The sequence below is a fragment of the Anarhichas minor genome, unplaced genomic scaffold (assembly GCF_050575085.1).
Source record: "Anarhichas minor isolate MPS153535 unplaced genomic scaffold, ASM5057508v1 ptg000064l, whole genome shotgun sequence".
Lineage (NCBI taxonomy): Eukaryota > Metazoa > Chordata > Actinopteri > Perciformes > Anarhichadidae > Anarhichas > Anarhichas minor.
This window is the reverse complement of record NW_027466510.1, coordinates 460,001-472,500: the sequence shown is the minus strand read 5'-3', so window position 1 is coordinate 472,500 and position 12,500 is coordinate 460,001. Positions and strand designations below refer to the sequence as shown.

The 12,500-nt window shown below is 40.7% G+C and overlaps 2 protein-coding genes across 4 annotated transcripts in view; both read right to left on the bottom strand.

Annotated features, from left to right (window-relative positions):
• man2a1 (mannosidase, alpha, class 2A, member 1) overlaps window positions 1-8,803 on the bottom strand; it is a 14,438-nt gene extending 5,635 nt beyond the window's left edge. Inside the window, exons 1-15 of one of the 3 annotated variants that reach the window (XM_076078220.1) lie at window positions 8,565-8,803; window positions 7,157-7,299; window positions 6,808-7,029; window positions 6,267-6,411; window positions 5,682-5,769; window positions 5,192-5,275; window positions 4,787-4,914; window positions 4,537-4,710; window positions 3,786-3,972; window positions 2,604-2,781; window positions 2,308-2,498; window positions 1,758-1,955; window positions 792-906; window positions 476-543; window positions 72-240 (exon numbers count right to left, since the gene is read on the bottom strand). In XM_076078220.1, the coding sequence (XP_075934335.1) occupies window positions 72-240; window positions 476-543; window positions 792-906; window positions 1,758-1,955; window positions 2,308-2,498; window positions 2,604-2,781; window positions 3,786-3,972; window positions 4,537-4,710; window positions 4,787-4,914; window positions 5,192-5,275; window positions 5,682-5,769; window positions 6,267-6,411; window positions 6,808-7,029; window positions 7,157-7,297 (2,088 nt within the window). In that variant the 5' untranslated portion in view covers window positions 7,298-7,299; window positions 8,565-8,803. Of the gene's footprint in view, window positions 1-71; window positions 241-475; window positions 544-791; window positions 907-1,757; window positions 1,956-2,307; window positions 2,499-2,603; window positions 2,782-3,785; window positions 3,973-4,536; window positions 4,711-4,786; window positions 4,915-5,191; window positions 5,276-5,681; window positions 5,770-6,266; window positions 6,412-6,807; window positions 7,030-7,156; window positions 7,372-8,564 lie in introns of all 3 variants that reach the window. The other 2 variants (XM_076078219.1, XM_076078221.1) reach the window with 2 other exon arrangements.
• Window positions 8,804-9,097: 294 nt separating this feature from the next.
• wdr36 (WD repeat domain 36) overlaps window positions 9,098-12,500 on the bottom strand; it is a 16,699-nt gene continuing 13,296 nt past the window's right edge. Inside the window, exons 13-22 of the mRNA XM_076078222.1 lie at window positions 12,455-12,500; window positions 12,211-12,376; window positions 11,966-12,074; window positions 11,773-11,852; window positions 11,574-11,681; window positions 11,185-11,416; window positions 10,555-10,674; window positions 10,283-10,364; window positions 9,435-9,622; window positions 9,098-9,325 (exon numbers count right to left, since the gene is read on the bottom strand). The exon at window positions 12,455-12,500 is cut by the window's right edge and continues 72 nt beyond it. Of these exons, the coding sequence (XP_075934337.1) occupies window positions 9,176-9,325; window positions 9,435-9,622; window positions 10,283-10,364; window positions 10,555-10,674; window positions 11,185-11,416; window positions 11,574-11,681; window positions 11,773-11,852; window positions 11,966-12,074; window positions 12,211-12,376; window positions 12,455-12,500 (1,281 nt within the window). The 3' untranslated portion in view covers window positions 9,098-9,175. The remainder of the gene's footprint in view (window positions 9,326-9,434; window positions 9,623-10,282; window positions 10,365-10,554; window positions 10,675-11,184; window positions 11,417-11,573; window positions 11,682-11,772; window positions 11,853-11,965; window positions 12,075-12,210; window positions 12,377-12,454) is intronic.

The following is a 12,500-nucleotide window of genomic DNA, read 5'->3' as shown; positions in this document are numbered from 1 at the left end:
TAAAAAAATGACAGATTAAAAAAATACACACTGTACATTAAATAATTGAATAAAATTAAACTGTTCTTCACCTGGAAGTGTTCTGATGACGCTCGGCTTGGCTCCGCCCACACCGCAGAGATCTGTGCAGCCATTGGCCGACCCGTTTCTGCATCGACAACGCGAGCGTCCGGAGAGTCGATGACGACGCTGATGACGGACGAACGGAGCTGCTCCGTCGGGTTGAAGATGATCAATGACCTGAAACATATATATATATATATATATATATATATATATATATAATATATATTTTAAATATACATTTCACTAAAATAACACAACATACCTTAAATTATGAAACGTTATTTAGATTGAATGGTGCAACTTGATGAATCACTAGTTACTGAGAACAAAATAAACATTTTTGTCAGAAAATAAGAAATTAAGCTAGTCTGACTCCGCCTCTTCCCTCCGTAAGCCCCGCCCCTCTCACCTGGGCTCATCACTGAGCGTGAGCGGCGTCTTCCGGGGCAGAGCGTCGTGCGCTGACATCACGTCATCCTTAAAAACATTTATCACAACATCAATCTCTGAAGGATTGTTTAATAAATATGTACATTTCCTTCTTTACATTTGTACCTGTTTAGGTTTCTGAAAAACTACAGGTGTTTTTACACCTGAACACATCACAGTTAAACTGAACTTACTTTTTTTTTTTTTTATATTTCAGAATCTATTCTGTTTTATTCCCTTAAAATATACAAAATATTACAAAAATATTCTGTATAGAAAAAGTGTTAAAAGGTCACCATCTGCATGAAGGGTTTTGATTGGTCGTGGTGGTACTGGCTCTTGTCCAATAGGAGCAGCCAGTGGGCGGAGCTTTGCAGCACCTTGTGCAGGTTCAAGATCGAGTGAAACAATCTGTAAAATAAAATGTAGTTCTTTGAGTTTCTGTTCATTTTTAATTATAAACGTTTTGATTTTCAGAAATTTTACTTAATTCATTTTTTTGTTTTTAATTTATTTGATTGACTTCATTGAAAATGCAAACATGAGATTACATTGATTGATTAATAAAGTCTTTAGTGTCTACACTGTAACACATTATTTTACACACAAACCTCTGAGAAACTACACTGGGAGACACAACGTTAATGTGTTAACTTGTGATGAAATGAGTGTTAGATGCTAATGCTAAATGAATGGGTATGATGGGAAGCTAACGCTAACAGCTAACACTAAGCCAGGCGGTACCTGTTACCGTTGCCAATGGCGACGCCATCCTCCGACTGAGAGCATGGAGGGACAAATGAGACAAAACACATGCTAACGCTCAAGATGCTAAAGAGTGTCAGGTGCTACAAATGCTAACACTGATTTATATGTGCGAATTAATTTAGTATTTATAAACTATGTGGGAACAAATCATCATTAAATCTAAACATATAAACAAATCAAATTTAGGAGAAACGCTTAAAAAGTAACAACTTATTTTAAACAAACACAATTACTTTATGCTATCACATGCTCATTTGTACGTGCTAACTTAACATGCTAACACAGTCAAACATTTAGTTTTTACCTGTTTAGATAGAATAACCTAAATAAGTGTCAAATTGTTCTTGCTTTATAATCCTAGCTAAGATGCTAACAAGCTAATACAAAGTTTGAACCTAACCTGTTATGCTAATGTTGCCCCTTGTTTAAGCTAACATGCTAACATATTGACTGATACATGCTAACAGGCTAGGTTGCTAACAGGAAGTAGTCACCTGGTGCCGTAGTCGACCACCACAGGGTCGCGGGCGGTGCCGGTGACGGCGTCGTGGTGCTGGAACAGCGCTAAGCTCCGCCTCCCCGCCGTCAGACGCTTGAAGTGTTCACGTGCTGGGAAATCTGAGACCAGACGACCGTCGCCACGAAAACGACGCATTTCAGCCAACGTCAAGCTGAAGAGGATTTCTGTCGCTCTGTCAGAGAAGAAGAAAGTCTGTCAGTGAAGAATAACAGGAAAACAAGGTGAAAACATTTTGAGGGAATAAAAAGGTCCGAACAGATTTTAAAAGTAAACAATTCTAAGTATAAAAAATTAAGGCACAACATTTTATTAAATACACCTAAATAAAGGCAAACATACATTTTGAATAAAGAGAATAATTACAAAGAATTATGGATAAATACAAAAGCAAAGTAAAAAATATAAAAATCGTAGTACGAAAACAAAATATGAAGACAGATACAACGTAACTGAGTCATTAGTTAAAAAACAAACGTGAGTCATAGATTAATTAACGTACCTGGATCACAGGTGAGACGGCGTACCTGAGCGTGGCCTCCAGCGTTCTGTCGAGGCGTTTGTAAAACGGTCTGGAGGTGAAGTATCCGCTCCAGTAATGGTCGTCTCGGTCGGCGTACGTGAAGAAGTCGCCGCGAAGTGTCGGCAGAGTCGTTCCTGCTGCGTTTAGACGCCGATGAAGAGCCTCGAAGTAATCTGAGAGAGTTCCGAACCGAGCCTGAAAACACACGAGAGAAGAAGAAACATTGGGATATTTAAAGAGACAGTTTGTTTCCTCCCCTCATGCCCCGCCCCCCCTTCCCAGGGGCCTCAGGTGTCTCACCTTGACGTGGAGCTCCGGGTGCTGGTCGAAGTAGTCGAAGAGCTTCTGGTAGTTACCGAACTGAGCGTCCCACTCGCTCGACTCAACGAACCGAAAGTCGTCGCCGAGCGGAACGAAAAGGACGGGAGAGCGAAAGAGACGAGACTTCTGGCGGTACTGGTCCAGCAGGAGGAGAGCTCTGAGGACGAGACGCCGTCAACATGACAATAGAGAATAAAGCCGTGTTCACACCAAACGCGGCGCGAATTATTCGCGCAAGTAGATTACATACAAAGTCTATGCACAGACGTGATGAGACTGGAGTGACGCGTGTTTGCATTGGTGCGATTGACGCGAATGGTGCAAATTTGCGTCAATTGCGCGAATTACGCTGCGGCATGGCGCTGTGGCGCGATAGCCAATCAGCATTGAGATGCTCCTCCTGTCATCACTGACGTCCTGCCGTTGTTTAATCAGGAAAATAATACTGTATCCGTACAATACACAGTGTTCACCCAGAGCTCTATAAACTATGTGTATAAATGTATGTGTATAAACCATACGGTACAAACAATGAAAAAGACACTGCCGTATTTACGTTTATATGATGTTATGTTGAGTGTTGATGGAGCTGCTACAATGTTAGCTTAGCATAGCACCAGTCGATCCAAACTCCATTCAGAAAACAAGTATTTTAAAAGTTATTTGCTTGTTGTCTTGAGAGAACTAACAAAACATGAATTCAGACTTTTTACAAATCAGCAACATTATGTCGATATTTCATAGAGCTGTAGTAAACCAGCAGTGAATACATCTCAATGAAATCCACGGAGCTCCTCCAGATGATGTTATGAACCAGACAAGACGGCGTTTCTTCCACGGTTGATGGCGGAAATAAATGGCTTAAATTGATGTCTTCCATGGAGATAAGCCACTCCCCCTCTCCGGTGCGTCGAGCGCGAATGAAGCGAATAACCACAAAAGGTCCCCCGCGAGTAACGCGAATGACGCGATTGGTGTGAACGCACCATGAGTCAGAATGCAAAAATAAAAAGTCACGAAATCAAAGAAAGTATCTCAAATATAAAGAAAGAAGAAAAGTCAGGAGACTCAAAGTTACAGAACTCCATTCAAAAAAATCTACCATTTTAAGGAATCCATATTAATATATTAATAATTATTGATTGTTATTGTCCTGCTCACCGCTCCTCGACGTTCTGCTCTGTGATTCGCTGCGGCGATATCTTCCACGGACAGAAGAGCCGCCCCCCCGGCAGCCGGTGGAAATCAAACTGACAACAAACCGCCGGGTTCGGACCGCACGTGTGCGGCACGTCGTAGCTGTAGAACGGCATCATGTGACACGCGATGTCACTGCGGGGGGAGGAGTCTGACACAAAGGAAGTGGGCGGAGTTAGAGAAACAAAGCAGAGATTTACATATTTTACACAGAATGTAAATTTAATATCATAGAAATAAGATAAATAATCCTAAAAGGTGTTTTCCTCTCAATTTTCTCCCAAAGTCAGATTAATAAAATTGTTAATAAAACCTTTTTTAAAACTAATAATTTAAATAATTTGGTTAAAGTTTGTTTATATTAATTTATTAAATGAAATTTCTTTTTCAAATTACAAATGCTTTTGTTTTGTTGTTTGTGTGTTTTATTACATGATCTTATTTATCTTTATTATTTTATCTCATTCATCTGTTTTACTGTGTATTATTTTTGTCTGATGTTCTTTATGACTATTACTATTATTAATCAAATTATTATACTAATTAAACATTTAATAAATCCGTTTATCATCCTTCAATTTTCCACTTTTGTTAATATGGTTACAATTATTTTACTTTATTTTTTGCCGTTTTTCTTAATTTAATTTTCCATGTTTTCACACATGTTCACAAATGTTTATATTTTATATTTCGGAGTCTCTCGCTCCGCACCCACCCCAGTTCTGTCGCCATAGAAACTCCAGCGTCTGTTTTTGGGCGAAGTGCTTCTTGACGGCGTAGTGAACCCGTTGGATGACCATGTTGCTAAGCCCCGCCCCCTTCAGCAGGTAGGCCATGGAGGGGGAGTGGCCAAACGGATCCACCGCCCAACCGCTGCTGGGCTTCACACCTGGACAGAGAGATAACGGTTACGGTGACGTCACACAGAGCGAAAGGAGTCGAAGCGTCAGTGAGGCGACACTGACCCAGGTGTCTCTGGATCCACTGGTGTCCCTCGATCAGCTGATCCAGCAGAGCGAAGTAGTGAGAGTTCGCCTCGTCGGCCATCACCCAGCCGCCCGTCACCAACTCCAGCTGCCCCGCCCCCACCAGGCTGACCAATCACAGAGCACGTATTAAAGAACATGAGCAAATACTTTAAATATATATATATGAGAAACAGACAGAAAAGTGAAAGTTGAGACAAAGACTAAAATTGAGTTTAGTTTAAAAGACAAAACGATTTTTACTTTAAAAGAACATTTCTTTTTTTTACTCAATTGTTCTTTTATTATTTGTTTCCTTTTCCGTTTGTTTTATTTCTGTTTTTTCATTTTGACATTTGTTTGACTTGTTTTGTATTTGGTTGTAAAGCCAGAAGCTGAAGTTACCGTTTCACCATCTCTCTCTTCTGCTCGTCGATGTCGTTCCACCATTTAGAGAAATAACTGATTTCTGCCCAAATCATCTTCCTCCTGATGAACATAAGCCGTCAATCATCTCTGATAAACATGAACTCTTTCAAATAGAAACAGGAAAAACAAAAACAAACAAAGATCTTCTCCTGGACAGATGAACACACGGTGAGCTGGTCAGATATTTAAAGAGTCCTGAGACACACAGAGCACCAAATGTAGATTAATCCGCCGCTGAAAATAGTCCCCGACAAAGTCACTATTTCCTGGTATTTAATAAAAACTACATGAATTACTGATGAAACTATACGTTTGTGTTTTTAAAGATTTACGTCTTCAGTAGGAACCAATGAGACAGACAGGAAGTCAGACGGTGTTGAGAGACGGACCAACATGTTGTTGGTTTGAGTCTGAACTTTAAGTTCAGGTGAAATAAAAAGATGAAGATGAAGATGAAGATGAGTACCTGCTGTCTTCAGTCAGTTTGATCAACATGTTGTTGAGGATGTGTTTCGTCTGGTCCTGATAATAATTCTCAAACGTCTTCAACCAGCCTGAAAAACACACACACACACACACACACACACACACACACACACACACACACACACACACACACACACACATTACTGATCTATAGTGAGGTGATGCTGCTACAGCGCCACCTGTTGGCCAAATGACACAGACTCTGTCCCGGTGACTGGGACGTCTTGTGTTAACGTGATCACTAAACGTGGTCCCGTTAACACCGAGTGTTCAGCTGACGTGACATTTCATCTGCCCGACAGCATTTGAGCAAACTTTGAGATCCAAAACGGCAAAAACAGTGCGAAACATCGAAAATGTGTTCCGGCTCGACCGGAGATGTTTTTGCACCAAATCTGGAGACAGAATTTGTAGACGGAGAAAAACAGTTTTGGGACAATTAAGAAAAATTGTGTAAAAACAGAGAATCTCTAAAAGTGGATTTTAGTTTGAAAAAGTCACGGTTTGAAGGGCGAAGCAGATCGGACGGTTGTGGAGATGTGTGAAGGACACGGACGTTCCTCACCGGGGTCGTTGTGAGAGTGAGGAACCACGAACACCTCCAGAGGCTGCTCCGCCCACTCGTCACCGTGGTAACTGATCTCAAAGCCTTGTTTCCAGACGCCGCCGTTTGGATTCTCGAACGTTAACAAGTCGTAAATGTCCAGCAGCTAAAACACAGAAACACACAGAATACTCTGGAGTCTACAAATATACTTTACTTTATATATATTATAATATAATATATCATATATAATATAATATATATATTATTATTTACTTATACCACACTTATATACTTCACACGTTGCTCAACAACTACTGAAATGATTTTTCTTATTTCTCAACGAATATGAATGAAAAGCTACAATAAAGCTCAGTTATTAATATTAAAAGCAGCTTTAATCCTCCAGTGAACCGACATTAATCTGTATTTATGTTCTCGATATTTTCAGTATTTTCTCTGATTATGTTTGTTGCATTAAATTCTGTTGATATGAAAATAACTTCAGCACAGTTCCAAAGCACTGTCTGTAAAAACAGCTGCTAGCATATGCTAAGCTAACCTGCACTCCATCGGCTCCGTCCTTCATCTCTTCGGCCAATCGGCAGCCAGGCAGAGAGTCAGCTCGGCTGGGGGCGGAGTCTGAGCTCACATTGACCGCCCCTCCTTTTACCCATGATGCTTGGCGGTGGAACAGTTTGTCACGCAGTGTAGCGACCAGGCGGTTGTTGTCGCTAAGGAGACGCTCCAATTTGTCAATCTGCTGCTGGAGGCGGGACAAATCCTACAGACAGAGATGAGGGATTATTTTACATCATTTAACACGTCATCTATAAACATAACCTCACTCATTCCACTGAGGATATTCAGCTGCTGTTAAAAGACAATAAACTAGAATCCTGTCCACTCACGTCCTCCACCTGTCCATCAGGTGTCTCCATGTGTTGAAGCTCCGCCCCCTGCATCATCTCCAGCATGCGGTACAGTGACATCACGGCCACGCAGAAGACTCCGCCCACCAGCACGGCCAGCAGCCGATTCCTCTTCTTCATCGCTGAGGAACCAATGAGACGACTCCGATGAAACACACGCTACAGGTGCATTATGGGAAATGTAGGATCCAGTGCTGAAAGTCAGGATAGCTCCACTTGAGCTTCGAGTTATTTAACAGATTACCTGCTGAAGATTAACAATATCAGCTTTTAAAAGAACCAATCATCGGTCTAAATGTCACATTTTATTTATTTATAGTACAAATATAACTTTAGCACATTTACATTGGTGTTATTTTGACACTATTATAATTAAATAAAATGTTTATTTTTGCCTCAGTTCCAACATGTTAGACTTCATGTTAGTTTCTAGGAGGCAGAGCAACACTTTGAATCATTTCATCAGTTTTTTGAGAACAAAATGTCAAAACTTCTCTGGTTCCAGCTTCTCAGTTGTATATTCTTTAGATTTTGTCTCTATTTTCTTCTTTTGCGATGACTGAAGGGCTAATATGACAGAAATGATTCATAAACATCAGAGAAAGAAGCGTGTGGATAAAGAGCAGCAGACTTTGAGACGATCACCGCCTACAAAAACCAGCTAAACCTGCAGACCAGGACTCTGTGTTGACATGAAGCTTAGAGCGCAAACAGTCAGAGCGAATGGAAATAATGCAAATAAAGAAAGACAGGATTGTCCTGTTTTTTGTTCTTGTGTTGTATGACGACTATGAATGTCTTTGAATCCTTGAAACTGAGAAGATCCTCCTTCAGCTACATGAAGTGTTTAAAAAGCCTCTTGGATCAGATGTAAAATACATCGTTTGTTCTTTCTAGAGTTACGAGGTTCTCACAGAACATCTGATGATCTGATAGAACATGAAGCTCTCATGTAGATTTAACTAAACAGGATATAAAGGAGTTAACATGCAACACACACATTAATGCAGCAGGAACATCCGATACAACAGTGAAACATTTTACTGCTCAATGATACTTTTACTGGTAGTGGAGTATTCTTTAGTGAGTATTAGTACTTTTACTGCTGTAAAGGACCTACATTCTGATGTATCATTAGTTTTTTGTCCTGTTTAACACTTTAACAGATACAACTCTGAATAATAATAATATAATAATTTACATTATTTAAACAACTCTGAAAAACTGTTATACACTGTTAAATATACATGTTAATGTATCTGCGTAAATACACAAATACAGAATATTTTGTATAATTACTTTTGCTAGTAGAACTTGAAACCGCTCTTGTAGGTCAAACGACTGTGAAGATAAAATTAATAAAACTTTTGTATGTTAAATTAAACACCTCACTCACTGAACTTCCGCGTTGGACAAAGTGCAGCAGGTCTCGTGCTCCCTCGTGTCTCGCGCTGCTCTTCACCCGCTCGCTGACGGAGGTGTCTGACTTCAATTTCCCGCGAAAAAACATATATAACATAAAATAAACTTTTTATTTTTAAAGTTAAATAAAGTTGTGTCGGTGCCTCCGCAGCGCGAGCTCCCCGCTGTTTGTTTTGCTTCCGGTCTGTCTCAGCTGACTCAGCGCTGCAGACTTCCGGTCAGGACGTGACGTCATCTGACATGCGGTATCACAAGTCTTTAGGTAGAATACTAATACTACATCTGTGAAAAATACTCCACTGCAAGTAAGAAGTACTACTCGTGTACACAATAAGTACTACTCGTGTACCGTACACAAGAAGTACACAAGAAGTACTACTCTTATACTGTATTTAAGAAGTACTACTCGTATAGCGTAGACAACAAGTACTCCTTGTGTACCGTACAGAAGAAGTACTTCTATTATAGTGGTTGAAGAAAATCACAAACAGACACAGAGACGATGAATCAACAACTTTTTAATAAAATACAGAGTGTGTTTCTGTGTGTGTGTGTGTGTGTATGCGTGTGCGTGCATCACAGCAGGGCACTCTTGGCATACGACAGCAGACACAGTGATTGGTCAAATGATGCACGTAGCTCCGCCCACCCCACCTCCAGCTGGGAGGAGAGGCGGAGCAACGCTGCCATGGCAACAGAGTCCTGTGACAACGAGCAGAGATGGAGCTGAAAAAATAAAATAAATAAAATAAAATAATTACCACAATAAAAGACCGAAGACGTCAACAAACGTTATATAAATAAATAAATGAATGCTGTGTTCTGATTGGCTGACCTTCAGGAAAAGCGCCAGGTAAGCCTGAGCCAGGTCGAAGTCCCGCCCACTGGACAACATGCTGTCAATCATGTGAATGAAGGCGAGCAGGAGCCTGCTGGCTCCGCCCCCCTCTGATGTCAGACAGGTGAGCTCGACTGAGAGCGCCGCCGGCCCACAATCCTTCAGGAGACGCAGCGGGCGATCGACTGCACAGAGAGAGAGAGAGTTGATTTATTATTAAAACAAGTTTATATTCTCATGATAAATAAATTAAAATAAATTCATACGTATCAAATATTATCCACAAACGTGTTTATAGATATTCAATATTTATCAAGAATTGTTAGCACAAAAAAACACATTTTAATACAAAAAAATAAACCGGATAAAATGTCATTTAGGAAAAAATATTATTTAACAATATATAAAAATCAAAAGAAAAACATTTTAAATCCACTAAATGTAAACAAAATAGAAGAAATTAAAATACTGAATATGTAGACTTTATAAAAATCTAAAATATGAAACGAATCAATTCAATAAAATGCTAAAGATCAAAAATGTAAAATAAAAAATACAAATTTCCCCGCTGTGGGACAAATATTAGTTTGTTTCTGTACTTTTGCTCTGATGCTGCTTTCACACCAAACGCGGTGCAAATTATTCACACGTGTAGATTACAAACAAAGTCTATACACAGACGCGATGAGACTGGAGTGACGCAAATTTGCGATGGCGATAATATGTATTTAGAAAATCAACATACATTTTAAATTTAACAAAGTAAAAAATAATTACAATAAAACAAATGTACAGCAATATGTTGAGACATTTTATATATAACTTATATAATAAAACAGACTCACATGATCCAGACTCTAGCGCCGACTCCAGATCAGAACTGAACTCTGACCTCTGAGACATCGAACCCCAACGCAGCAGCTTCGACTGAACAACAACAAATATCATCATCATCATCATCGTTATTATTATTAATGTTCAGTGACTTCTCTACAGATCAGGAGGAAACAGGATTTTAGAAATAAGAGTTGTGTGTTGACAGAAGGAACCACAGAAGAAGAGTTGTGTGTTGACAGAAGGAACCACAGAAGAAGAGTTGTGTGTTCGGCAGCTTTACCTGTGTTTCCTGTTCGGTTGCCGTGGGCGACGTGAATCGAGGTGTGAGACCAGAAAGAGTCGGCAGAAAGAACGGAGCAGCAGGAGGAGCAGAGGGAGGAGCCACGGGTTTATTCCTCCTCTAGACACACACACACACACACACACACACACACACGATCAGATGCTGTCGTTATATCCAAGTTATATTATTTATATATAAATTATAATGTTTAGATCTTTATATATATATATATAATTTATACACTTTTATACATTTTTTATAAACAATACAAATTATATAAAGTACTTTGTTTATTTATACATTATGGTTAAATCTAAATTATATAAATTGTTTCGTTTATATATGAACTATATTTATGAGACGACACACTGTAGTCAGAACAACAAACTTTATTATTCATTTCAACGTTGACAAACACCAGATACTCTGCTTCCTTTCTCACCTTTCACAATAAAAGCCCCGACTTGTAATATTCACAGGTGAGTATTTCGTATTTCCGTGTGATTTATTAGTCTGTTCACTATTTACTGAATTTTTCTGACCATATTTAATCTGATTTCATATAAAGCTGTTAGAACTGACTCCAGATCAGACTTGAGGACTCTCACCTGTACTCTGCTGACTCACCTTGATGTTGTCCAGGTAGAGCAGACTTTTCCATCGAGACTCCGGCAGCAGAGACAGAGTCACAAGCTCCGCCCCCAACTGTTCGGCTGACTTGTATGCATCATCGACCTCCTCTGATGTCACTTCCTGTTCAGACTCGTCCACCGTGACCCCCGGCAGCGTCACCTCGGCTGGTTGGTAGTCAGCTGGGAGGGGGCGGAGCCCCACGGGCCCACACAGACTCTTATTGGTCCTGAGGGAGGAGAGCTGCACTGTGATTGGCTGCTTCAGAATATCAGCTGACAATGACTCAAACACACAGATCAGTGATGTCATCTTTACAAACATAAAAAAAATATATATAAAACAAAAAATTCTGTCAACACATCTGATTGGCTGCTGTAACTAACCAGAGGTAAACGCCCAGACTGTCAACGTGAGCCGTCGACAGGAAGTCTCCGGTCGGCGACAAGGACACGCCCACCGGCGCCATGGCTACCAGGAAGCAGTCAACGAGACTGAAGAAGAAGAAACAAAGTTATTCCTGTCAACTTATTAATATTAAATATATGTAATTATGTAAATAAGGATGGACTGTTCCATTCTCACAATCCAGAGGGGAGATCCCAGGTACGAATGGTACAGTCCATCGCCACGGTAATCAGCCAGCGACCATCGGGGCTGAACGTCTGAGGAAGAAACAATAATATTAGCGCTGTTAGCATGAACGGCCTGTTAGCATGCTAGCTCGTATTGAACTTCATTAGCAGGTTGCTAGCTGCGTTAGCTCTCCAGGACCCACCATGTCGTTGATGTTGCCGTGGTGACCGGCAAACTTCCTGACGATCCGTCTGGTTTCTATGTCGACCACCAGCAGTGTGAAGTCATCCAGCGCTAATGCTAACATCCCGCTAATAGTAACAGAAAACAATGTTAGCTATGTGTCTGTGTAGCGTCGTGCCAACCGTTAGCTTCCTGTCTCTGTATAGCATCATGCTAACAATTAGCTACTTGTCTCTGTGTGACATCATGCTAACCGTTAGCTACCTGTCTCTGTGTAGCATCATGCTAGCTGGCGCAGCATGTAGCTTCAGCTGCTCTTCCTGTTTCCTGCTCTTGAAGCGCCAGAACTTGAGCAGCCAATCAGAGCCCGCGGTGAGTGTCAGCTGGTTCAGAGTGTCCGTGGCGACGCCTCGCACTGCCCCGCTGTGAGCTGGAACAGAAAGGGGGCGGAGTTAATGATAGACGGAGAGACACAGCACCAATCACAGACCAGAACAAGTGAACACACCTGTCTCATCGTTGCCGTAGAAACCGCGGTGCTGGCCGGACTGCAG